This window comes from Hemitrygon akajei, chromosome 4 (assembly GCF_048418815.1).
Source record: "Hemitrygon akajei chromosome 4, sHemAka1.3, whole genome shotgun sequence".
Classification (NCBI taxonomy): Eukaryota; Metazoa; Chordata; class Chondrichthyes; order Myliobatiformes; family Dasyatidae; genus Hemitrygon; species Hemitrygon akajei.
The window spans coordinates 10,871,399-10,897,394 of record NC_133127.1 but is presented as its reverse complement, the minus strand read 5'-3'; the positions used below and the strand labels follow the sequence as shown (position 1 = coordinate 10,897,394).

At 43.3% G+C, this 25,996-nt stretch overlaps 1 protein-coding gene across 2 annotated transcripts in view; it reads left to right on the top strand.

Annotated features, from left to right (window-relative positions):
* LOC140726121 (exocyst complex component 6B-like) overlaps positions 1-25,996 on the top strand; it is an 835,898-nt gene that overhangs the window by 476,067 nt on the left and 333,835 nt on the right. For both annotated transcript variants that reach the window (XM_073042078.1, XM_073042079.1), the window contains 3 exons: positions 3,808-3,928; positions 10,000-10,071; positions 11,473-11,570. In XM_073042078.1, coding sequence (XP_072898179.1) covers positions 3,808-3,928; positions 10,000-10,071; positions 11,473-11,570 — 291 coding nt within the window. The remainder of the gene's footprint in view (positions 1-3,807; positions 3,929-9,999; positions 10,072-11,472; positions 11,571-25,996) is intronic.

Here is a 25,996-nt window from a genome sequence, read left to right as displayed (position 1 = left end):
CCACTTTATTAATGACTCTCATGACTTTATAAACCACTATCAGACCTCTTCTCAAGCCTCTAACACTCCAGAGAAAATAATCCAAAGTTGTCCAACCAGGATTAGAGCACATGCCGTTTAATCCTGACAGCATTCTGGTGACACACACAAAATTCTAGAGGAACTCAGCAGGCAAGGCAGCATCTATGGAAATTAATAAACAGTCAACATTTTGGTCCAAGACCAAAATGGGCCCTTCATCAGGTCCCATGAAGGGTCTCAGCTGGGAACATTGACCTGTTGAGTTCCTCCAGCATTTTGTGTACGTTTCCTTGGATTTCCAGCATCTGCAGATTTTCTCATGTTTGTGCATTCTGGTGAATCTCTTCTGCACGCTGTCCACATCCTGCCAGTAACAGGAACCAGAATATGACAAAGGATCATAATTAGGCCATTCAGTCCATCGAGTCTGTTCCACTATTCCATAGAACATAGAACATAGAATAGTACAGCACGTTACAGGCCCTTTCAGCCCACAGTGTTGTGCCAACCCTCAAACCCTGCCTCCCATATAACCCCCCACCTTAAATTCCTCCATATACCTGTCTAGTAGTCTCTTAAACTTCACCAGTGTATCCACCTCCACCACTGACTCAGGCAGTGCATTCCACACACCAACCATTCTCTGAGAGAAAAACCTTCCTCTAATATCCCCCTTGAACTTCCCTCCCTTTACCTTAAAGCCATGTCCTCTTGTACTGAGCAGTGGTGCCCTGGGGAAGAGGCGCTGGCTGTCCACTCTGTCTATTCCTCTTAATATCTTGTACACCTTTATCATGTCTCCTCTCATCCTCCTTCTCTCCAAAGAGTAAAGCCCTAGCTCCCTTAATCTCTGATCATAATCCATACTCTCTAAACCAGGCAGCATCCTGGTAAATCTCCTCTGTACCCTTTCCAATGCTTCCACATCCTTCCTATAGTGAGGCGACCAGAACTGGACACAGTACTCAAAGAGTGGCCTAACTAGAGTTTTATAGAGCTGCATCATTACATCGCATCTCTTAAACTCTATCCCTAGACTTATGAAAGCTAACACCCATAAGCTTTCTTAACTACCCTATCTACCTGTGAGGCAACTTTCAGGGATCTGTGGACATGTACCCCCAGATCCCTCTGCTCCACCACACTACCAAGTATCCTGCCATTTTCTTTGTACTCTGCCTTGGAGTTTGTCCTTCCAAAGTGTACCACCTCACACTTCTCTGGGTTGAACTCCATCTGTCACTTCTCAGCCCACTTCTGCATCCTATCAATGTCTCTCTGCAATCTTCGACAATCCTCTACACTATTTACAACACCACCAACCTTTGTGTCATCTGCAAACTTGCCAACCCATCCTTCTACTCCCACATCCAGGTTGTTAATAAAAATCACGAAAAGTAAAGGTCCCAGAACAGATCCTTGCGGGACACCACTAGTCACAACCCTCCAATCTGAATGTACTCCCTCCATCAAGACCCTCTGCCTTCTGCAGGCAAGCCAATTCTGAATCCACCTGGCCAAACTTCCCTGGATCCCATGCCTTCTGACTTTCTGAATAAGCCTACCGTGTGGAACCTTGTCAAATGCCTTACTAAAATCCATGTAGATCACATCCACTGCACTACTCTCATCTATATGCCTGGTCACCTCCTCAAAGAACTCTATCAGGCTTGTTAGACATGATCTGCCCTTCACAAAGCCATGCTAACTGTCCCTGATCAGACCATGATTCTCTAAATGCCCATAGATCCTATCTCTAAGAATCTTTTCCAACAGCTTTCCCACCACAGACGGAAGGCTCACTGGTCTATAATTAACTGGTCTATCCCTACTACCTTTTTTGAACAAGGGGACAACATTCGCCTTCCTCCAATCCTCTGATACCATTTCCGTGGACAACAAGGACATAAAGATCCTAGCCAGAGGCTCAGCAATCTCTTCCCTCGCCTCGTGGAGCAGCCTGGGGAATATTCCGTCAGACCCTGGGGACTTATCCGTGCTAATGTATTTTAACAACTCCAGCACCTCCTCTCCCTTAATATCAACATGCTCCAGAACATCAACCTCACTCATATTGTCCTCACTGTCATCAAGTTCCCTCTCATTGGTGAATACCGAAGAGAAGTATTCATTTGAGGACTTCGCTCACTTCCACATCTTCTCACTTTTATCTCTAATCAGTCCTACCTTCACTCCTGTCATCCTTTTGTGTTTCACATAATTGAAGAATGCTTTGGGGTTTTTCTTTATCCTACTCACCAAGGCCTTCTCATGTCCCCTTCTTGCTCTTCTTAGCCCCTTCTTAAGCTCCTTTCTTGCTACCCTATATTCCTCAATAGACCCATCTGATCCTTGCTTCCTAAACCTCATGTATGCTGCCTTCTTCTACCTGACTAGATTTTCCACCTCACTTGTCACCCATGGTTCCTTCACCCTACCATTCTTTATCTTCCTCACTGGGACAAATTTGTCCCTAACACCCTGCAAGAGATCCTTACACATTGACCACATGTCCATAGTACATTTCCCTGCAAAAACATCATCCCAATTCACACCCGCAAGTTCTAGCCTTATAGCCTCATAATTTGCCCTTCCCCAATTAAAAATGTTTCTGTCCTCTCTGATTCTATCCTTTTCCATGATAATGCTAAAGGCCAGGGAGCGGTGATCACTGTCCCCCAGATGCTCACCCACTGAGAGATCTGTGACCTGACCCGGTTCGTTACCTAATACTAGATCTAGTATGGCATTCCCCCTAGTCGGCCTGTCAACGTACTGTGACAGGAATCCATCCTGGACACACTTAACAAATTCTTCCCCATCTAATCCCTTGGAACTAATCAAGTGCCAATCAATATTAGGGAAGTTAAAGTCACCCATGATAACAACCCTGTTATTTTTGCACCTTTCCAAAATCTGCCTCCCAATCTGCTCCTTGGTATCTCTGCTGCTACCAGGGGGCCTATAGAATACCCCCAGTAGAGTAACTGCTCCCTTCCTGTTCCTGACTTCCACCCATACTGACTCAAAAGAGGATCCTGCTACATTACCCACCCTTTCTGTAGCTGTAATAGTATCCATCATGGCTGATTTTTTATCCCTCTCAACCCCATTATTCTACACTTCAGGAATGTTTCATTAGCTGTAAGACACTTCATGATGTTCTTATACTTCCAAGTCTTACTTTTTTCTACTTCTTTCTCAGATACGCAGAGTTCAGATTCCATTGTGGCTGAATGTAATGTCTTAGAATGTCACCAGAAAGTGAACATGAAAGCTGCCGGCTCATCACAAAATTCCACTGGGTCCCTTTAGTCCCCCATAATCCTTTCCCTTTCGTCCTCTCCAATAATCCTATCCCTGCCCATCCTTTAATCTCATTAATCCTCCTTCTCGCTTTCCCCATCCCATTAACCTTCCTTCCTCTTCCTCTAACCCTTCTTTTCCTTTCTGTTACCAACTTTTTCTCCACTTCTCCTGGTCCCTTTTCCTCACCTGCACCTTGGACCTCTCTCTAAGTGTATCATTGTAAGCCGTGACTCTACAATGAATCTAGGATTGATTTTCCTCAGTAACACTGTGACCAAAAATTTCTTTTAAAAAGCAAAAAAAAACACAAGTGAAGAGTGTCTCCTCTCTGCATCTTAAGGAAGTCAGTTATCAGGGTGCTTAGTTTTACGTGTGCTTTTAGTGTTAAATCTGTGGTAATAGAAGGCGCGAATTTGCTGTGACTAAATGACTCGTTTTTGCATCCAGTTCTCTGACCCTTTGCAATTCTCCCTTCAGTTTCTTCGTGGTGGAAGATCACATATTGCACACCACCCAGGGACTAGTGAACAGAGCGTACATTGATCAACTGTGGGAGCTAGCTGTTTCGAAAACCATGTCAGCACTCCGGACTCATTCAGTAAGTACGACTGTCAATCTGACTCCCCTCCTGCTTGCTCGAGTTGCTCCCCACCAGTGTCTCGAAGCACTGACTGTATTCCCAAGTGCTAATAAGTAATAGAATACTGTTCAGCACCGATCTTAATGTTTTCTATAAAAATAGTTTCCACTCTTTTGTAATTTGGGAATATGTAAAATTTAATTAAGATTCATTTTCGCTCATCTTTTCTGAATTTCACCCTCCCTTAGGGAGTTACAGTCTTTCTCATTATAGTCTTTCTCTCTTTCCTCCTCTCTCTCTTTCCCTCTCTCCCTCTCCCTGTCAATTGTATTGTCTTTTGTCCCACCCTCTGCAGCTTCTTCATTATCTATTCCGTCATGACCTCGAGCACAGACCACATAACTGGTCATAAAACAGACTGAAAAATGGAGATTTCGCACAGTGTTAGGGGCCTGCACTGTGCTGTACTGCTTTGTGTAGGAGGGAAAGGTTATATTGATCGTAGAGTAGGTTAAAAGGTTAACATAACCTTTTGGGGTGGAATGGTAGCGTAATGTTTAGCACAGTGCTTTACAGTACAGGCGACACACACAAAATGCTGGAGGAACTCAGCAGGCCAGGCAGCATCTATGAAAAAAAGTAAATAGTCAACGTTTCAGGCTGAGATCCTTCCACAGGGTCCTGCTGAAGGGTCTCGGTCCGAAACGTCGACTGTACTCTTTTCCATAGATGCTGCCTGACCTGCTGAGTTCCTCCAGCATTCTGTGTGTGTTGCTTGGATTTCCGGCATCTGCAGATTTTCTCTTGTTTGTGATTGGACAGTATAGGCGATCCGGGTTCAATTTCCAGTACTGCCTGTAAGGAGTTTGTACATTCTCCCCATGACCACATGTGTTTCCTCGCACAGTCCAAAAGATGTACTGGTTGGTCATTGTAAGTTGACTTGTAATTAGGCTCAGGTTAAATCGGGAGATTGCAGGGCAGTGTGGCTTGAAAGGCCAGAGGGATGTATTCCACACCATATCTCAATCAATCAATAAACAAACAAACAAACATACATCTTGGGCCAAAGGACTGTACTGTGTTCCATAGATTAGTACAGCACATAACTGACTCCTCAGCACACAATGTGCTGACTCTTTACCTGATTCTAAGATCAATCTAACTCTTCCCTCCTGCCTAGCTCTCCACTTCTCTTGCACCCATGTGCATATCTAAGAGTTCTTACTGTCTTATCATGTCATAATTTCTGCCTGATCTGCACTTTCTCTCGAACTGAAACACTTTATTCTGCACTCTGTTATTGTTTTTCCTTACACTAGCTCAAAGTTCAAAGTAAATTTATTATCAAAGTACATATATGTCTACATGTACAACACAGATTCATTTTTTTGCAGGCATACTCAATTACCTTATAGAATAACAGAATCAATGAAAGACCACACCAACTTGGGTGTTCGACCAGTGTGCAAAAGACAACAATTTTCGCAAATGCAGAAAAGAAAGAAATAATAAATAAATAAGCGATAACTATCGAGAACATGAGCTGAGGAGTCCTTGAAAGTGCATCCATAGGTTGTGGGAACAGTTCAATGATGGGGCAAGTGAAGTTGAGTGAAGTTATCCCCTTTTATTCAAGAGCCTGATGGCTTGAGGGGTAGTATCTGCTCCTGAACCTGGTGGTGTGGGTCCTGAGGATACTGTACCTCCTTCCTGATGGCAGCAGTGAGAAGGGAGCATGTCCTGGGTGTTGGGGGTCTGTGATGATGGATGCTGCTTTCCTGTGATATTGTTTATTGCAAATGTGCTCAGTGGCTGGGAGGGCTTTACCCGTGGTGGACTGGGCCGTATCCAACACTTTTTGTAGAATTTTCCATTCGAGGGCATTGGACTGATATGATGAATTGATCAGTATGGACGGCATGCAAAACAAAAGAGAACATTACAGCATGTATAATGGTTTTGCCGACCTTTTAACCTGCTCTATGATCAATTGAACCCTTCCCTCCTACATAGCCCTCCATTTTTCTATCATCCATGTGCCTACCTAAGAATTTCTTAAATGCCCCCAATGTATCTGCTTCTACTCCCACCCCTGGCAGGGTATTCCACACACCCACCTGCATAAAATAACCTATCAGAATTCCGCTTTAAATATATGCACTTAGCCTCCACTGCAGTTTGTGGCAGAGCATTCCATAGATCTATTACTCTCTGGCTAAACAAATTCCTCCTTACCTCTCTTCTTCCCCCTCAGTTTTGAGGCTGTGCCCTCAAGTTCTGGATACCCCCACAATAGGAAACATCCTCTCCACATCCACCCTATCTAGTCCATTCAACAGTCGGTTGGTTTCAATGAAATCTCCACGCATTCTTCTAAATTCCAGTGAGTACAGGCCCAAAGCTGCCAAACACTCCTCATATGTTAACCCCTTCATTTTTGAAATCATCCTGGTGAATTTCCTCTGGAATCTCTCCATAACAATACGTACTTTCTGAGATATGGGGCCCAAAGCTGTTAACAGTGCTCCAGGTGCGGCCTGACTAGTGTCTTATAAAGCTTCAGCATTAGCTCCTTGCTTGTATATTCTATTCTGCTTGAAATAAATGCCAACATAGTATTTGCCTTCTTTACCACAGACTCAACCTGTAAATTAACCTTCTGGGTGTCTTGCATTAGGACTCCCAAGTCCTTCTTCACCTCTGGTGTTTGAATTTTCTCCCCATTTAGATAATAGTCCACACTATTGTTCCTTTTACCAAAATGCATTATCATACATTTCCCAACACTATATTCCATCTGCCACTTTTTTGTCCATTCTTCCAATTTGTCTAAGTCCTGCTGCAATCACATTGCTTCCTCAGCACTAACTACCCCTCCACCTAACTTTGTATCATCTGTAAACTTTGCTACAAAGCCATCAATTCCATTATCCAAATCATTGTCAAACCATGTGAAAAGCAATGTTCCCAGTACTGACCCCTGAGGTTGAACTCCAAACTCTGACACTATGAGTTGTAATAGTGTTGCGCTAATTGTTACACTACTGTGGCACCCATTTACCAGTGTAATCACTATGTTCACCAATGGCTGCTTCTAGCCCTCATCTTATTTTCACAGCCATGTTATCATAAGACCATATGACACCAGAGCAGAATTAGACCATTCAGCCCATTGAATCTACTCTGCCATGCTATAATGTCTTATTTATTAGCCCTCTCAACTTCAATCTCCTGACTTCTCCTCTTAACCTCATAGAGTTGACGTGAATAGGCTGTTTCCATTGAGAGTAGGGGAGATTCAAACGAGAGGACATGATTTGAGAGTTAGGGGGCAAAAGTTTAAGGGAAACACGAGGGGGTATTTCTTTACTCAGAGAGTGATAGCTGTGTGGAATGAGCTTCCTGTAGAAGTAGTAGAGGCCAGTTCAGTTGTGTCATTTAAGGTAAAATTGGATAGGTATATGGACAGGAAAGGAGTGGAGGGTTATGGGCTGAGTGTGGGTAGGTGGGACTAGGTGAGATTAAGAGTTTGGCATGGACTAGGAGGGCCGGAATGGCCAGTTTCCGTGCTGTGATTGTTATATGGTTATATGGTTAACCTCTGACACTCTTTCTAATCAAGAACCTATCAATCTCCGATTTAAACATACCCAATGACTTGGCCTTCACGTCCATCTGTGGCAATGAATTCCACAGGTTTGCCACCCTCTGGCTAAAGAAATTTTTCCTCATCTGTGTTTTAAAGGGACATCCTTGCATTCTGAGGCTGTGCCCTCTGGTCCTATATTCCTCCACTATAGGAAAAGCCTCTCCTTGTCCACTCAATTCAGACCTTTCAATATTCAACTGGTTGCAATGAAAATGCACCTCTATTAGCTTATAACCAATGTTCTCTCTCAGGTGTGTATGTGTGTGTGTGCACGTGCACACATCTTTTGCTACAAGCACACAAAAGAATTTAAACTGCACACAAAAGGTTGTCCCCCTCTACCTCATTGGCATGCTAAGTATATTTCACAATTGTATATAATCACATTTCCTTTTCTGATCTCTACCGTTGACGGTATGACAACATGGAGTTCGCAATGATTTGTCTACAGGTTTTAGAACTGGCTTACTTATACTATTTTTATTGTAGAAATTATTGATTCATTATGTCAAATTCCAAAGAAGCAAAGGGCATGAAGCTCAAAAAAACTGCTAGTTCATTTAAAGTGGAATGATTTAATGAAACAGTAGAAACTGATACACCAAAAGTTCATGAGGTCAGGAATGTGCAGCTACAAGAAATATTTATGTACAATACAGAAAATGGTGTTACCTGCATGTATTGTCGCGATACAAAAGTTGCTGGAGAATTTGCAAGTGCAGTGATATTTGGAAACTTGACTTTTTAAAGCATTACTTAGCAAGAAAATCACATATGGATGGTCTGCAAAATCTCTGGTGAGAAAATTCTTCATTACCCGTTACAGGCCTGCTACATATGTTATGTGAGAGTGTAGATGAACGAGAGCGAAAACAATCAAACCCAGAGGAGATTAAAATACTTATTGACAATATTTTGGCTGCTGTTAAAAATGAATACCTCCATTTATAAAATCCAGTGAACACGTTGTCACTGGGCAAAGAATTGCACAGCCCAAGATTTTTGCGCACACTATTACAAAATAGAGGGAACGTTGCTCATAACCTTCCCTAAATAAACTCTATCCTACTTGTACTGGTGTGCTGGAGAGAGAGTACAGACTCTGCCCAATGCATCACCGGCTCATCCCTCCCCACCATCGGCAGTATCTACACGAGGAGCTCTCAAGAAACCAACTTCCATCATCGAAGATCCTCACCATCCAGGCCATGACATCATCTCACAGCTACCATTAAGCTGGAGCTATGAAAGCTTGAAATCCCACATCGCCAGGGTTAGGAGCAGCTATTTACCTTCAACCATTCAAATCTAGAACCAACCAGCACAACGTTAATCACTACCTGAGTACAACACTGACCACTTTGCACTAAAATGGACTGGTATTTTTTGTTTTAATTATGTTTTTTCTTGGATAATTTTCTTGTCAATATTGTGCTTTGTAGCATACGTATTGAAGCTTGTTGTTTAGGGGCAGCAGTATATTACAATACATAATAATAATCTATAACTTACTGTAAGTATATATATATCATAAACACGAGAAAGCCTGCAGATGCTTGAAATCCTCTCTTCTCACATTCTGACCTTTTGCTTCTCCTCACCTGCCTATCACCTCCCCCTGGGTGCCCTCCTCCTTCCCTTTTCCCTATAGTCCACTCTCCTCTCCTATCAGATTCCTTCTTCTCCAGCCCTTTATCTTTCCCACCCACCTGGCTTCACCTATCACCTGCCAACTACTCTCCTTGCCCCGTTCTGGCATCTTCCAAATTTAAACTAATACACACAAAGTGCTGGAGGAACTCAGCAGGCCAGGCAGCATCTATGGAAGAGAGTGAACAGTCGATGTTTCAGGACTAGACTCTTCATCATGGCTGAAAGAAAAGAAGTCAGAGTAAGAAGTGGGGGAGGGGAGGGAGAAGTGCAAGATGGTGGGTGATAGGTGAAACCGGGAGAGGGGAAGGGTGATGTAAAGAGCTGGGAAATTGATAGGTAAAAGGGAGAAAGGGCTGGAGAAGGGGGAATCTGATAGGAGAGGGTAGAAGACCATGGCAGAAAGGGAAAGGGGAGGAGCACTAGAGGGAGGTGTTGGGCAGGGAAGGAGATAAGGTGAGAGAGGGAAACAGGAATGGTGAAGAGGGGGGCAATTATCGGAACTTCAAGAAATTGATGTTCATGCAATCAGGTTGGAGGCTACCCAGACAGAATATAAGATGCTGAATGTCTTATATGATATTTATCTCATATATTACAGTACTGTGTAAAAGTCTTGGGCACATATATATTGCTAGGGGGCCTAAGATTTTTGCCCAGTACTGTATATGAGGTAAGATCTCATACTGAACTAATATCTGTATCGCTCTTAGGTTCTTTAACGTACTGCATTGTAATTTGAAGTAGTCTGCACTAAAGACTTATTGTTTTTGTATTTCCACCTCAGTCTTACTGCTCTGACCCCAACTTGGTCCTGGATCTGAAGAACCTCCTGGTCCTCTTTGCCGACACTCTTCAGGTAACTGATAAACACTCACCATAGCTGGATTTTGTCTGTAAGCTCATTTAAGAGGAACTAACCGCCTTACATAAACCAGAATCAGAAACAGATTTAATATCACTGGCACATGCTGTGAATTTGTTGTTTTGTGGTATATATACCTGCCGAGGTGTCAGCCCAAAACATTGACTGTACACTTTTCCATAGATGCTGTGAGTTCCTCCAGAATTTTGTGTGTGTTGCTTTGGATTTCCAGCATCTGCAGATTCTTTCTTGTTTGTGATTGCATCACTGCGAGAAGCTTCTCCATTTGTATTCTGTGAAGCTAAAGCGAATGGAAAAACAAACTTCAGGGCAATAAACCTTCCCTTCATTTCCCCTATTAAGTCTCATTTCCCCTATTATTCCCCTGTCATCCAAAGACACGTTACTGCCCCTTTCACTCTGAGGAGATGACAAATCAGCAGTTCCAGTGGTGACTATTTGGTTTCTCCAGGCATATTGATAGTGGTTTATTATTGTCATGTGTACCAAGATACAGTGAAAAGCTTGTCTTGTACACTGTTCATGCAGATCAGATCATTACACGGTTCATTGAACATGGTAAAACAATAACAATGCAGAATAAAGTTTAACAGCTACAGGGAAAGTGCAGTGTAGGTAAACGATAAAGTGCAAGTTTATAACGCTGATAGTAGCGATGAGAAGAGGGCATGCCCTGGGTGATGGGGTCCTTAATGATGCTGTCCTTGATTCTAAGAAGACTAGTGTCCATGATGGGGCTGAGTAAGTTTACAACTTTCTGCATTTTCCTTCAATCCTGGCAGTAGCCACCACCCTCCCCACCCACCCCCCACCATGCCTGATGGTGGTGCAGCCAGTTAGAATGCTCTCCACAGTATATCTGAAAAATCTTGCAAGAGTCTTTGGTAACATATCAAGACTCCTGAAGCTCCTAGTGAAATTTCACCGCTGTCACACCTTCTTTATAGCTGCACCGATATCCATCTATCCCTGTGTATTCATAGTACTTTTATTTTGTTGATATACAGTGTGGAACAGAGCTACTCAGCAACCCACCTATTAAACAGTCTAATTATGGGCCAATTTACAATGACAAATTAACCTACCAACTCAAGTGTCTTTGGGCTATGGGAGGAAACTGGAGCACCCGGAGGAAACCCACGTGGTTCAGGGGAGAACTTAACAAAGTCCTTACATACAGCTGCTGAAATTGAATCTGGATCACTGGTACTGTAATGCACTGTGCGAACAACTACACAACTGTGCCGCCCCATTCATGTGTCTATGTGTTACTATTAATTCATTTCATAAAATAGAATCATTTATTTCCTCCCTAGCTCTGGACATTTGCTTGATGGAAAACTGCTGCTGAAAGTGCTTGTGTTTGTTTTGTAGGGTTACGGTTTCCCTGTTAGTCAATACTTTGACTTGCTGCTAGAGATCAGAGATCAATATGGAGAAATTCTGCTCAGGAAATGGTCAGGAATCTTCAGGTAAGAATGATTCCTCCTGCTCTGTGATTTCAAGAAAAGATGTAATGCACTGGGTGTTGAGGGTGCTCGATGAAGGCTGCTTTCCTGTGGCAACGCTCTGGCAGCAGTGAGAATATTAGCGGCAGAGCCAGGTTTCCCCGGGTCCATTACGTGCTGCAGCGACTGGGCCCCAAGCCATGAATGAGGCCCATTGGGCGTTGTCTCCATACTGTGGAAGAAAAGAAAAGGTGGGGAGTCGAGTTTAAATATTTGGAATTTTAACCTCTGCTGCAAGTAAGCTCCTCAATAATACTGAATGGTCTGTAAAATCAGTGAGGATTTTCAAGCATTCTTGCATGACACGACAGGGCCTGTCTTTAAGCCGGCAGATTGGCTGGAAGAAGCCTTGCATTTCTCAGTCTATGGGTCATGTTGAAGAGATAAAGGATGCGTTAGCTGGCTCTGAAAGCAGCACATTAACTCGGGTTCTACTTCAGTAGCACGCTTGGCTGCTTCTGACTAAATACATTTTTTAAAAGGAAGAAGTTATTTGTAACTTTGTATTTGTAATTGCTTTTCGAATTGCTTCCCTATTTGCCTCCTCTTTTGGGCCACGTACCTTGGAGGTCAGGCCTGATTTATCCTGTTTGTCTCAGAGATGGAAACAGACACTCTGACCTGACCTGTCCATGCCAAACTCTGCATTTGGCCCATTTCTAAACCAGACACGGACCCGTCAGTTAATGCCAGGGGTGCATGGCATTAACAGTTTGGGAACCCCCGCTCTAAGCTGTTTATATCCAATACCTATCCAGGGTCAATGATCAACTTTATTCATCAGATATATTTACATGTAATAGTGTGTTGGACATGCAGCAGAAAAACAACATTCAAAAATGATAATGACGAAAGAATTATATATAAATAACACAAGGAAATAAAATTTGAAGTTTAAAAATGGATATGGAGTAAAATGTGCATAAATAAATACCAGTGTGTAATCAAATGTAAACAGCATTATAAAATAACTTTTACACATTCTGCCATTGACCGTAAGCTCTCCCTGTGACCGTGTGGGTTTCCTCGGGTTTTCCAGTTTCCTGCCACATTACAAAGACGTATGGGTTGGGGTCATTGAGCTGAGGGAATGCTGTGTTGGTGCCGGAAGCATGGTGACATGTGTGGGCTGCCCCCAGCACATCCTTAAATTGTGTTGGCTGTTGTCACAATCGGCCCATTTCACTGAACGTTTAGAAGTTTCCCTCTTAGAAATCTGTGTCTTGTTGTTTTTCACTTCCCTACCCTGGAATAATTCTGTGATCATCCAGCTTATCTACCCGTTTAATAATTTTATAAGACTCTTATCAAGTCACCCTTCAGTCTCCTTCATTTCAGGGAAATTAGTCTCATCTTCCAACTCTCACCCTCTGGTTCTGGTAACCTGTTTATGCATCTTTTCTGCACCCTCCCAACCACCGCTCCAACGAGGAAAAAACCCTAACTCACAGAAGCTTTCGTTGTAAGACATATTCTGTAATCCAGGCAGCTTTATGGTAAATCTGCTCTGCACCAAAGGACCATGAGACCACAGAAGGTAAGAGCAGAATGGTGCCATTCAGCACATCAGCGCATCATGGCTGATTTATTATCTTTCTCAATCCCATTCCTTCTGCCTTCTCGCCATAACCTTTGACACTCTAACTAATCAGGAATATACTCAATGACTTGGCCTTCACAGCCATTGGTGGCAAGGAATTTCATAGATTCACCACCTTCTGGCTAAAGAAATTCCCCCCTCATCTCTGTTCTAAAGGGACGCCCCTTCTATTCTGAGGCTGTGTTCTCTAGTCCTAGACTATCCCACTCATGGAAACATCCTCCACATCAGTTCTATCTAGTCCTTTCAATATTCAATAGGTTTCAGTGAATGTAGGGGTCCTTAATGATGGATGGCACCTTCCTGAGGCATCACCTGTTGAAGATATCCTCGATGAGAGGGAGGCCAGTGCCATTGATGGAGTTGGCTGAGTCTAAACACCTCAGACTTCTGCCTGTGGTGAGCATGTTGTACACTGCAAACTTCCACTGAGCCTAGCTCCTGTTAATGTGTCCACAAAGAAGATGCTGGAAATCAGAGCAACACACACAAAATGCTGGAGGAACTCAGCAGGCCAGGCAGCATCTATTGAAAAGAGCACAGTCATTTCCATAGATGCTGGCTGGCCTGCTGAGTTCCTCCAGCATTTTGTGTGTGTTGCTGTTATTGCATGATAGCAGACTTTATGTTTAGAGTCATGGCAAAATACAGTACAGAAAGAGGATCTTCAGCCTATCTAGTCCATGCTGAACCATTTAAACTGCCTACTCCCATCGACCTGCAGGTGGTCCATCTCTCTCCCATCCACGTACCTATCCAAACTTCTGTTAAACGTTGAAATCGAGCTTGCATGCGCCACTTGCACAGACAGCTCACTCCACACTCTCACAACCCTCTGAGTGAAGAAGTTTCCCTTCAAGTTCCCCTTAAACTTTTCACCTTTCACCCTTAACTTATGACCTCTAATTGTAATCCCACAACCTCTGTGAAATAAACCTCCTTGCATTTATTTAGTGTGTTGATTCATGAAGTCATAGGTATTGATGCCTTTAAAGGACAGTTCAGCTTGACTTGAACCAAGCCTGTGGACTTTTGTTCAGGTGTAATCTGACCAGAACCAATGCAGACAGTCAGATCATGTTGGCCTTTGCTTATGTTGTCAGGCATTGGGCCAAGATTCCTCCAAGATGTCTCCACTCAACCCTAACAACACAACTCATGCTATTATGTGATTTAAAAAAACCAGAATGCTGAAGAAACTCAGTAGGTCAGGCAGCTTCTACAGAAATGCATAAGTAGTTGATTCTTAGGACCAAAAGTCTTCTTCAGGACTGGAAAGGAAAGGAAAGGGAGAAGTTCCAGAATAAGAAGTGACAGGAGGGGAAGGAGTATAAAATAGCAGTGGGTGAGGGAAGGGGGATGAAGTGCAGAGCTGGGAGGTAATAGGTGGAAAATGTAAAGGACTAGAGAAGACAGAATCTGATAGGAGAGGAGAGTGGCCATGGGAGAAAGGGAAGGAGGAGGGGCATCAGGGGGAGGTGATAGGCTGGTGAAGGTAAGAGGTAAGATGCCTATTTCCCCCTTTCCCCCCTTCCTATCTAGTCCAGAAGAAAGATCTCAGTCCAAAATGTTGACCGTTTATTCCGTCTATAGATGCTGCCTGGCATGCTGAGTTCCTCCAGCATTTTATGTGTGTTACTTTGGATTTCCAGCTTCTACATAATCTCATGTGTTTATAAAATGTTGGAGAAACTCAGCAGATAAGTCAGCATTTATGGAGGGAAATGGACAGTTGATGTTTTGGATCTAGATTCATCTAGACTTCAGTGTGACCTGCTATGTTCCTCCAGTAACTCCATTTCTATGCTCCATAATCCAGCATCTGCAGTCTCCTCCGAGTTCTATCCTGTTGTTATCGGACTCTTGAATGGGTATCTCGATCTCTCAATCTATCTCAATCTACCTCCTTGTGGCCCCTGCACTTTATTTGTCTCTCTGCACTGCACTTCCTCTGTATCACCACCTGGCGTGGAAGGGCCACGGCACAGGATCGGAAAAAGCTACAGGAAGTTACAAACTTAGCTCCATCGTGGGTACTAGCCTCCCTACCATCGTGGATGTCTTCTAAAGGTGATGCCTCAAAATGGCAGCATCCATCATTATAAGCCCTCATCACCCTGCACATGCTCTCTTCTCACTCCTACCAGGACCCTGAAGACACACACTCAGTGTTTCAGGAACAGCTTTTTTCGCTGCATCATCAGATTTCTGAATGGACAATGATCCCATGTACACTACATCAATTTTTTTTCACTTTCCTTTTGCAATATTTATTTAAGTTTTATATATATTTCTTATTGTAATTTATGTTTTTATCCTTATGTATTGCTATATATTGCGGCCATAAAATAACACATTTCACAACAAATACCAGTGATATTAAAGCTGATTCTGATTCTGAACTGTAACACTATATTCAGATTTTTCTTATTGACATTTCAGTGTCCTTAAGTATGAAATGATAAGCCTGAATGATATTAACCTTTCACTGTACCTTGTTACACATGACATTAATAAAATATTATGTTTTTAATTATAGAACTGTTTATAAACAGTTACTGCCCCAATCCTTCTCATTATTCCTTAAAATTTTTTGCATTATTTATTTATTTTATAACTTATTGGAGTTAGCTTATTATTGTCACATCTTGAGTCTTGGGCAAGGTTTAATTGATGCAGTTTGTGGATTGGACTCTGCAGTCAATGAATGGCACAGCACTAAATTGATCTGAACTGAGCGAAACTGAACATTGCGAGACTGTTACGATGATTCTGTGGTTTGTTGTTTTATATTCTGTGTGTGTTTTTGCTCATTTTTTGCTGTTTGTGTGACCTGTCCCTTTTTTGTGCGTTGGGTGTTTGATGTTTTCTTTGAACCGGTTCCATAGTGTTTCTTTGTTTTGTGGGAAGATGAATGAGCTAGGTAAATGAGAAAGTGCAAGGTCACAGCGAGATGGATTGTGAGGCCAGGAGTCCTTCTCGTGGACCATCCAGAAATGTGATGGCGAAGGGGAAGAAACTGTTCCTGAATGGTTGAGTGTGGGTCTTCAGTGTCCTGTGCACCTCCTCCTGGTGTCCCTTAGGTGCTCTGGTTTCTTCCCACTTCCCAATATTCTGCTGAACAGGTTGTGCAAATTACCCTTTGGTTGAGGTAAGTCCCAGGAAAAGTGGGGGGGGGGAGTTGAACGGGACACGAGAGCTACATGGGAGAAAACAGAGGAGTAATTGGACCTATGGAGTCGTGCATGGGTGCTGGCAGGCCTCGATGGGCTGATTGACTTCCATTCATATTCAGGAGTGTGCTGCTGGGACCTGAGGGAATGAGTTATGGAGAGAGGTTGGGCAGCTGAGACATTATTCATTGCAGTATTGGAGAAAGACGAGTGATTTTATAATCATGAAGAGTATAGATAAGATGAATGCACACAGTTATTTCCCCCAGGGTTGGAGCATTAAGTACTGGGGGCACAGGTTTGGCATGAGAGGGAAGAGATTTAATATGAAATTGAGGGGCCACATTTTCACCCAGAGGGTGGTCAGTGTGTGGAATGAGCTTCCAGAGGAAGTGGTTGAGGCAGGTACATTGCCAGCACTTGGGCAGATACATGGATAGGACCAGTTTAGTGCAGGGACTCCCCACCTAGGGTCCATGGACCCCTCGGTTAATGGTATAAAAAAGGTCGGGGACCCCTGGTTTAGAGGGATATGGGGCAAACTCAAGAAAATGGGACCAGCTGAAAAGAGAATCTTTGTCAATATGGATGATTTGGGCTGAAGGATCTGTTTCCATGTTGTAGGACTCTACGATGCGTGATTTCCACATTCTCTCCACTCTGGGCAAATCAACAGCTTCTGAATATCTTATACACAAGAAGTTCTGCAGATGCTGGAAATCTAAAGCAACACACAAAATGCTGGAGGAATTCAGCAGGTCAGGCAGTGTCTGTGGAAAAGAGTAAACAGTTGATGCTTTGGACCGTGACCCTTCTTCTGAACATCACAATTAGATTTATTAATAATTATCTGTTATAGCTAGTGTCTGGTTTCTCCATATAGGAAAATCTTCCATGCCTACCGTAGCAATCCATGATGTATAGAGGGATCTTGGGGTCCAGGTCTATAGCTCTATGGAAGTGACTACACTTGCTTGATGGTGTGGTAAAGAAGGCATACTTCCCTCTTACACTGCAGTTTTATATAGCTGTCTTTGAGCTGCATCTGGAATATTGTCAGGTTCTGGCCATCCCATTGTAGGAGGAACGTCAGAGAGAATGCAGAAGAGGTTCACCAGTACGCCGCCTGGATCACAGGGCATGAACTAAGATGAGAGGCTGGACGAACAAGTGTTGTTTTCTCTGGAGCGGTGGAGACTGAGGGGAGACTAGATAGAGGTTTGTAAAATTAAGAGAGGCATAGATAGGCATAGTATCTTCATCCTCAAGTCGAAGCTTCTAATATTAAAAGGCATGCATTTAAGGTGAGAGGGGGTAAGTTCAAAGGAAATGTTCAGAGCAATCCTGTGACACAGAGTGGTGGCTGCCAGGGCGGTGGTGTAGGCAAAAATAGTTGAGGTGTTTGAAAAGCTCTTAGACAGGCACACGAATGTACAGACAACAGAGGGATATGGACATTGTGCATGCAGAAAGGATTAGTTTTGTTTTAATTACTGTGAGTTGTAGTGTTGAGCTATTCTGTTGTATGTTCCATGTTGGAATGCAGTCCATAACCTTGAAGATTCCTCCGGTTGATCCTCAACCCCTCAACCTCTTTCTTAGAGCCATTGAGGCCCGGCATCCTTTGTATACACTGCATTTGAGTCTGTGTGTGTGTGTGTGTGTGTGTGTGTGTGTGTGTGTGTGTGTGTGTGTGTGTGTGTGTGTGTGTGTGTGTGTGTGTGTGTGTGTGTGTGTGTGTGTGTGTGTGTGTGTGTGTGTGTGTGTGTGTGTGTGTGTGTGTGTTTTGTTTTCATCCTGGAGGTCATAGAAAGCCCATCAAATGGCTGCTGCAAGAACAGCTTGGGGTGACGTTTATGCAACCTCTAGCTGTTACAGTGATTAAAACTTTTATTAGTATTTTTATTTCTTCATTTATTGCTTCTTTTTCTGGAACAGAGCAGTGAGCCTGGTCTGTGGATCAAAGAGGCATGTGGTAAATGGTCTCACTCTCTGATGAATATACACGCACATGCGCACACACACACACGCACGCACACACACACACAGTCACGCACACACGCACACACTCACACACACATGCGCACACACACACACGCACGCACACACACACACAGTCACGCACACACGCGCGCGCGCACACACACACACAATGAATACATAGACACAAGGTCACAGCACACAGATACACATAGATACATGCACGTGTATATACATGCTAACCTTGTACCTGCAGCAACAAAAATAAGTTCTCTTTGGAGTGAAGGAGGACGAGCAGAGACTTGACAGAGGTATATAACATGATAAGAGGTACAGACAGAGTGGGCAACCAGAGACTTTTTGCCAGCGCAGAAATGGCTAATGCAAGAGAACACAATTTGAAGGTGATTGGAGGAAAGTGTAAGAGGGATGGCAGAGCTAGGTTCTTTACACAGAGAATGGTGGGAGGGTGGAATTTGTTGCCAGGGCTGGTGGTTGAGGCAGATACATTAGGGACATTTAAGAGACTCTTAGATAGACACATGGATAAAAGAAAAATGGAGGGCTATGTAGGAGTGAAGCGTCAAATTGATCTTGGAGTTGGTTAAAGGGTCGGAATAACTGCATGGGCATGCTCTATGTTCTGAATTGCTAGGAGAACTTATCAGGTCAAGCAGCATCTTTATAGGCAGAGGGAAAAGATGGAAGTAATGGTTTATACAATGCACTCAAAATGTTGGAGCACTGCAACAGGCCAGGCAGCATCTATGGAAAAGAGTAAACAGTTGGAATCTCGGTCGAAGTCCCTTCGTCAGGACAGAGATGGAGTCTTCACCTCATTATGGCTTTCTTTGTGCCTTATTGTCTGCCTGCATCATGTTCCCTGTAACTGTAACACTTTATTCTGCAATCTGTCTTATTTGACCTTTTTCTACTTTGATGAACTCGAAGGACAGTTCTACCCCTCGACCTGCAGGTTCCTCTAGCATTTTGTGTATTTGAATTCCAGCATCTCCAGATTTTCTCTTGTTAGTGACGGTCTATGATTTGAGTCGAGACCCAAAACATAAGGGGAGAGGATTCAGAAACTGGAGATGCAAAGGGATTTGGAAATGCTAGTGCAATATTCCGGAAAACTTGTGTTAGTAGCAAGGGAGGCAAATGCAATGTTACCATTCATTTCCAGAGGACTAGAATATTAAGGAAGGATCTAATGCTGAGGCTTTATAAGGCATTGGTCAGACAACATTTGGAATATTGTGGGAAGTTTTGGATTACTTCTCTAAGTAAGGATGTGCTGGGATTGATGAGGGTGCAAAAGATGTTTATGTAAATTATCCTGTGGGTAAACGGGTTAAATTGTGAGTCGTGTTTAATGGCTCTGGGCCTGGAACCACTGGAGTTTAGGAAGATGGAGGAGATCTCATTGAAACCTGCTGAATATTGTAAGGTCTGGATTGAGTGGATGTGTAGAGGATGTTTGCAGTACTGGGAGAGTCTAGGATCAGAGGACACAACCTCAGAATAAAAGGACAACCTTTAGAACAGAGCTGAGGAATTTCTTTAGTCAGAAGATGGTGAATCTGTGGGATTTATTGCCACTGATGGCTGTGGAGGCCAAATCATTAAAAGCAGGGGTTGATAGATTCTGATTAGTAAGGACCTCAAAGGCTATGGGAAGAAGGCAGGAGAATGGGGTTGAGAAGGAAAATAAATCAGTCAGAATTGAATGGTGGATTGGACGTAATGGGCCAGATGGCTTAATTGTGCTCTTATGTCATATGGTCTTATGTAGACCCTGCATCAGGGTGTGTGTGGGGGGTGCAGCAGTTTTCTCTGAAGGCTGAGAGCCCCACTTCTTGCTCCTTAACTCATCCTGTGAAGATTTTCCTCAGCGATTAATCTACAGCCAACTTCACTCTCCAGCAGCGGGTGGATGCAATGTGCTGGATGTTCGGTGTGAGCTTGAAATTTGAAGTTATATTTCTCGGGCAGGCTGACTTCTTGGCAGTCCTAGTTCTGTACAATTAAGTGGAGTTTTCATAGCTGTGCAGATTAGATTCTGCAAGGACATTCCACCTCATTATTTGGGAAGGGGTGGGCTGTAAAACATTGCCCATCTCCTTGCCAAAGTGTAACCCTTCAGTATTACAGAGTAATTTAATCCCACGTTGAACCTAAATACACATATTAAGCAATTGCATATGTTGATATTGAAAGATAACTGAATGGGTATATTATGCTTTTCCAAATTGTTTCATTCAGCATTGCTCCTGACGTTTACGATGATGTTGCCAGATCTAGAGGGCCCGAGTGAAAGGGAGAGGTTGGCCAGACTAGGTCTTTATTCCTTGGAATGTAGAAGAATAAGGGGCGACTTTATAGAAGTGTTTAAAATTATTTATTTTTATTTAGAGATACAGTGTGCAACAGGCCCTTTTGGTCTTTCAAACCACACTGCCCAGCAACCCACTGATTTAATCCTAGTGTAATCACCGGACAATTTGCAATGATCATTTATCCTTCTAACCGGTAGGTGTTAGTATTGTGGGAGGAAACGGGTGCACCCAGAGGAAAGCCACACACATAGGGGAAAGAACGTATGAACTTGCTTACAGAGGACGCTGTGATTGATACTGGACTGTAGGAAAGATTAGCTTTATTTGTCACATGTACATTGAAACTTTGAAACCTACAGTGAAAAGTGTCAAAGCAAACTGTTCAGGATTGTGTCAGGTAGCCCACAAGTGTAGCCACTCTTACGGTGCCAACACCGTGCGCGCACACTCGCTAACCCTAACTATACACTTTTGAGAGGAATCCAGAACGCCGGATGAAACCCACAGGATCACAGGCAGAACATACAAAGTCCTTACAGAAAACGATGCAATTAAATATACCCAGTGACCTGGCCTCGACAGCCGTCTGTGGCAATGAATTCCACAGGTTCACCACCAGATGGCTGAAGAAATTCCTCCTTATTTCTCATGTAAAGGAATATCCTTGTATCTTGTGACTGTTCGCTCTGGTCCTCGACTCTCCAACTATTGGAAATATCCTCTCCGCGTCCACTCTGTCCAGGTTTTTCAATATTTGGTCAGTTTGAATAAGATCCCCCCTCATTCTTCTAAACTCCAGTGAGTACAGGCCCAGAGCCATCAAATGCTCCTCATGCATTAACCCTTTCATTCCCGAGGTCATTCTCGTGAACCTCCTCTGGACCCTCTTAGGGCAACCTCCTCGTTAAGATGAAGCAGGAGTCTTCAGGACTGTACCAGTTTGTGTCTTAGGAGCAGCAAACAGTTTGCGGGAGCAACTCAGTGGACTGAGCCGTGTCAGTAAGAGGGGAGGCCATAGTTCCTCCTCTCCCCCAACCCAACGCCCAAAGATCCTGCTCGACAAGTGAAGTTCCTCCAGCAGATTATTTGTTGCCCCAGATTCCAGCATCTGTGGTCCCTCATGTCTTCACAGATGAGTATAAAGCCCAGCAGTGTCTCTACTTTCTGCGAAAAGTCCATCTCCCACCCCCCATCCTCATCACATTCTACAGGGGTTGTATTGAGAGCACCCTGAGCAGCTGCATCACTGCCTGGTTCGGAAATTGCACCATCTCGGATTGCAAGACCCTGCAGCGGATAGTGAGGTCAGCTGAGAAGATCATCGGGGTCTCTCTTCCATGCCATCATGGACATTTACACTACACGCTGCATCCGCAAAGGAAACAGCATTATGAAGGACCCCATGCACCCCTCAAACTCTTCTCCCTCCTGCCGTCTGGGAAAAGGCTCCGAAGCATTCGGGCTCTCACGACCAGACTGTGTACAGTTTCTTCCCCCAAGCTATCAGACTGCTCAATACTCGAAGCCTGGACTGACACCTTGCCCTATTGTCCCGTTTATTATTTATTGTAATGCCTGCACTGTTTTTGTGCACTTTATGCAGTCCCGTGTAGGTCTGTACTGTAGCTTTCTCTTGTTTTTTTTAAAGTAGTTCAGTCTAGTTTTTGTACTGTGACATGTAACACCATGGTCCTGAAAAACGTCGTCTCATTTTTACTATGTACTGTACCAGCAGTTATGGTCGAAATGACAATAAAAGTGACTTGACTGGACTTGACTTGAACATACCATAAGACTATAAGACATAGGAGCAGAATTAAGCTGTTCAGCTCATCAAGTCAGCTCCACCATTCTGTCATGACTGATCTATTATCCCTCTCAACCCCAATCTCCTGCCTTCTCCCCATTGCCTTGACACCCTTGCTAATTAAAAACAAATCACCCCCCACTTTAATTATACCCAATGACTTGGCTGTTTGTATGGGTCACAGGTATAAAAATTAAGCTCATAAACACAAGTTATTCTGCAGATGCTGAAAACCTTGAGCAACACACACAATTAAAGGTTAAAGATTAGCTTTGTTTGCCCATCGAAACATACAGTGAAATGCATTGGCAAGTGTCCTAGCACCAACTTTGCATGCCTCCAGTGCTCTGCAGAACAGCAGAACACAACTGCCATGAAAAGCAAGCCCCGTTCCTCCCTCTCAGTACACGCACAGTCCTTTAACCCTAGGACAGGCCTTCTTCAGCCTCCAGCAGACTCGGGCCTGCGAACACCAGGATTCAACCTCCCCGGGAGACTCACAGAGATTTGCGGACCCGACTCCAGCAAGCTAACAAGCACTTCCCTGCAAATTCTTGACCACGAAATGAGAATTAAGGTGCATTGATAGTTAAGTGTGTAAAATACGTTAAGGCCCCTGCGCACAATTTTGGAATCAATTACACACAGGCTCTTGATTGATACTTTATCCCCTCAGAAAAAAACAACCACCCAGAATTCTGTTTTTATTATGAGTAGCATTATTAAAGAATTAACTTTACATCTGTTACTTTTTAAAAGGATTACCTTACACTTTAGCAGCAGAATAACATGTTGTGTTTTGTAATAGCATATCCTCACAAAAACACACATTCTAACAGGCATGGTTGCAGGAGGATGTGCTGGTAAAATAATGGGAATGGTGCAAACGCTTCATGTTCATTACATTGTTAAGGGGAGAAGGCAGGAGACTGCCGTTGAGAGAGATAATAAATCGGCTATGACAGAATGGTGGAGCAGACCCAATGGGCTGAATGGCTTAATTTTTGCTCCTATGTCTTATGAGTCTTAAAGACATATACTGTAGTCATAAAGTACAGCACAGAAACAGGCCCATTGACCCATCTAGTCCATGCTTAAAACCATTTAAACTGCCTACTCCCATCAACATGCACCGGGACCCATTGCCCTCTAATACCCCTAATACCCATGTAAATACCTGTATTTAAATGTCCGGAAGAACAGTATCAGCCCAAAATGTCGATTGTTTATTCATTTCCTTAGATGCCACCTGACCTGCTCAGTTCCTCCAGCATTTTGTGTGTGTTGCTTTAAATGTCAAAGGCAAGTATCACAATTCACTGACTACAGGTTTTCATTGCACGTTAGAGCAAATATAATCATGAGGGGCATAGATAGGGTGAATGCACACTGACTTTTATCTGAGTGCTGGGGGATCGGGAAATAAAGAGCAGAGGTGTAAGGTCAGATGGTGGGAAATGGTCTTAATAGGAACAGCTTCTTCCCTTCCACCATCAGACTTCCGACTCATCAATCAACCCATGAACAGTACTTCACCATTTTGCTTTCTTTTCCCTCTATTTATTTATTTATCTTTAATATTTCTTATTGTAACTTATAGTATGCTGTACTGTGTTGTTTATCGTGAGGAGACTTCCAGACCATGTCTCTGAATCAGAATCAGGTTTAATATCACTCAAATACAGTACTGTGCAAAAGTCTTAGACACACACATATATAGCTAGGTTGCCCAAGACTTTTGCACAGTACTGTAGTAATTTTATGTATTGCATAAAAAACCCCCAAATTTCATGACGTGTGAATGTTGATAAACGTGATGGGTCTCTATTGTGGGCTGAGAGTGGGAGGGGGCAGGGAGAGGGGAATCATGGCTGGGAAAAGGGGAAGGGGAGGGAGTGGGAAGCACAGGAGAGACATTCTGTAATGAACAATAAATCAATTATTTGGAATCAAATGTCCTCACGTGGTGTCTCAGTGCTGGGTGTGTGTGTATACGTGCCACTCCTTCTCTGTCTCCTGTCCCACACCCCTCCCACAGCGCTCCACCCTCACCATTCCCAATATTCTTTGCTCCTGCCAGATATACAAACTCACTCTCTGTTCCACATTGACAAATATATATGCGTGCCTAAGACTTTGCACAGTAATGTATTTTATGTATTGCATTGTACTGTTGCAGCAAAACTGCACATTTCACAACAAATGTCAGTTATAATGAACCTGATTCTGATTCTGAAGTGTTGTTAGAGAAGGAGACTGTAACCACAGCATGGCAAGATTCAAGATTCAAAAAACTTTATTGTCATTCCAACCATGCATCAGCTCTGCAGGGCAGAATGAGACAGCGTTTCCCAGGGGCAAGTGCAATCATAACATAACAAACACAACAATAAATAGTAAACACAACAATAAATAGTAAAACACAACAATAAATAGTAAAACACAACAGGTCCTAAGTCCCCCACTGATGGAAACATCCTCTCCATGTCCACTCTATCTAGACCATTCAATATTCAATAGGTTTCAATGAGATCCCCCTAATTCTTCTAAACTCCATCAAATTATATCTGAGACATGTTGTTTCCTGTTCTGTACTTCTGGAGAAAATCATTGTCATCATGTCACTGGGATCTGTGCCATAATTCTTTCATGTTACCTTCAAAAGCACATGTGCATACAGGAGCGATCAAGTACACATTGTGGAGTGATATATATCCACCCCCCCCCCCCCATTTCCCCTCATTTCCTTTTCCTCTCTCTCCCCTTTCTCTCTTTCTTTCCCTCTTTTCCCTCCTTCTTTATCACTCACTGTTTCTCTCTCTCTCTCCCCCTGCCTCTCTCCCTTTCTCTCTCTCTTCTTGTTCACTTTCTTATGTACTGGTGCCCAGAGTGGATGAGAGTAACACATGATACACTTGAAATGGTTTTGGTGAAGCTCTTGGAGTGGTTTCTGCCCACTCTCCTTTTACGCAGGAGTATTGTTTGAACAGGAAATGGCTTTTATGTTCCATCTTCCTCTTCTTCTTATCCTTAAGAATTTAAGTCATCATGGATCAGTGAACTGTTTAATCACTTCCCAGCTGCCCAGAATGGATGTTCTTTTTGATCAGTACTTGTGTTTGTAGATTTCTCTGTTTCTCATATCTCACATTTTTAGAGGCTTCTTTCAAATAAGAGATCTGTTCCGACCACTGGTCAAGTAGTTTGGTTAGAAAGGGATTTCTCCTCTCTGCCCTGGTGCCACTTTGGCTCCTTGTGCTTCCACTATAGTTATTTGTCATCTCTGTAATACACAGAACTGTGCTAAAGTGGTAGGCACATATATACTGCATAGCTAGGGTGCCTAAGACCTTTGCACAGTATTGCAGTAATTTTTTTGTATTACACTCTGCTGCAAAAAAAAATCTATGTGATGATAAACCTGATTCTGATATGGGTCTCTATTGTGGACTGAGAGTGGGAAGGGGGCAGGAAGAGGGGAATCGTGGTTG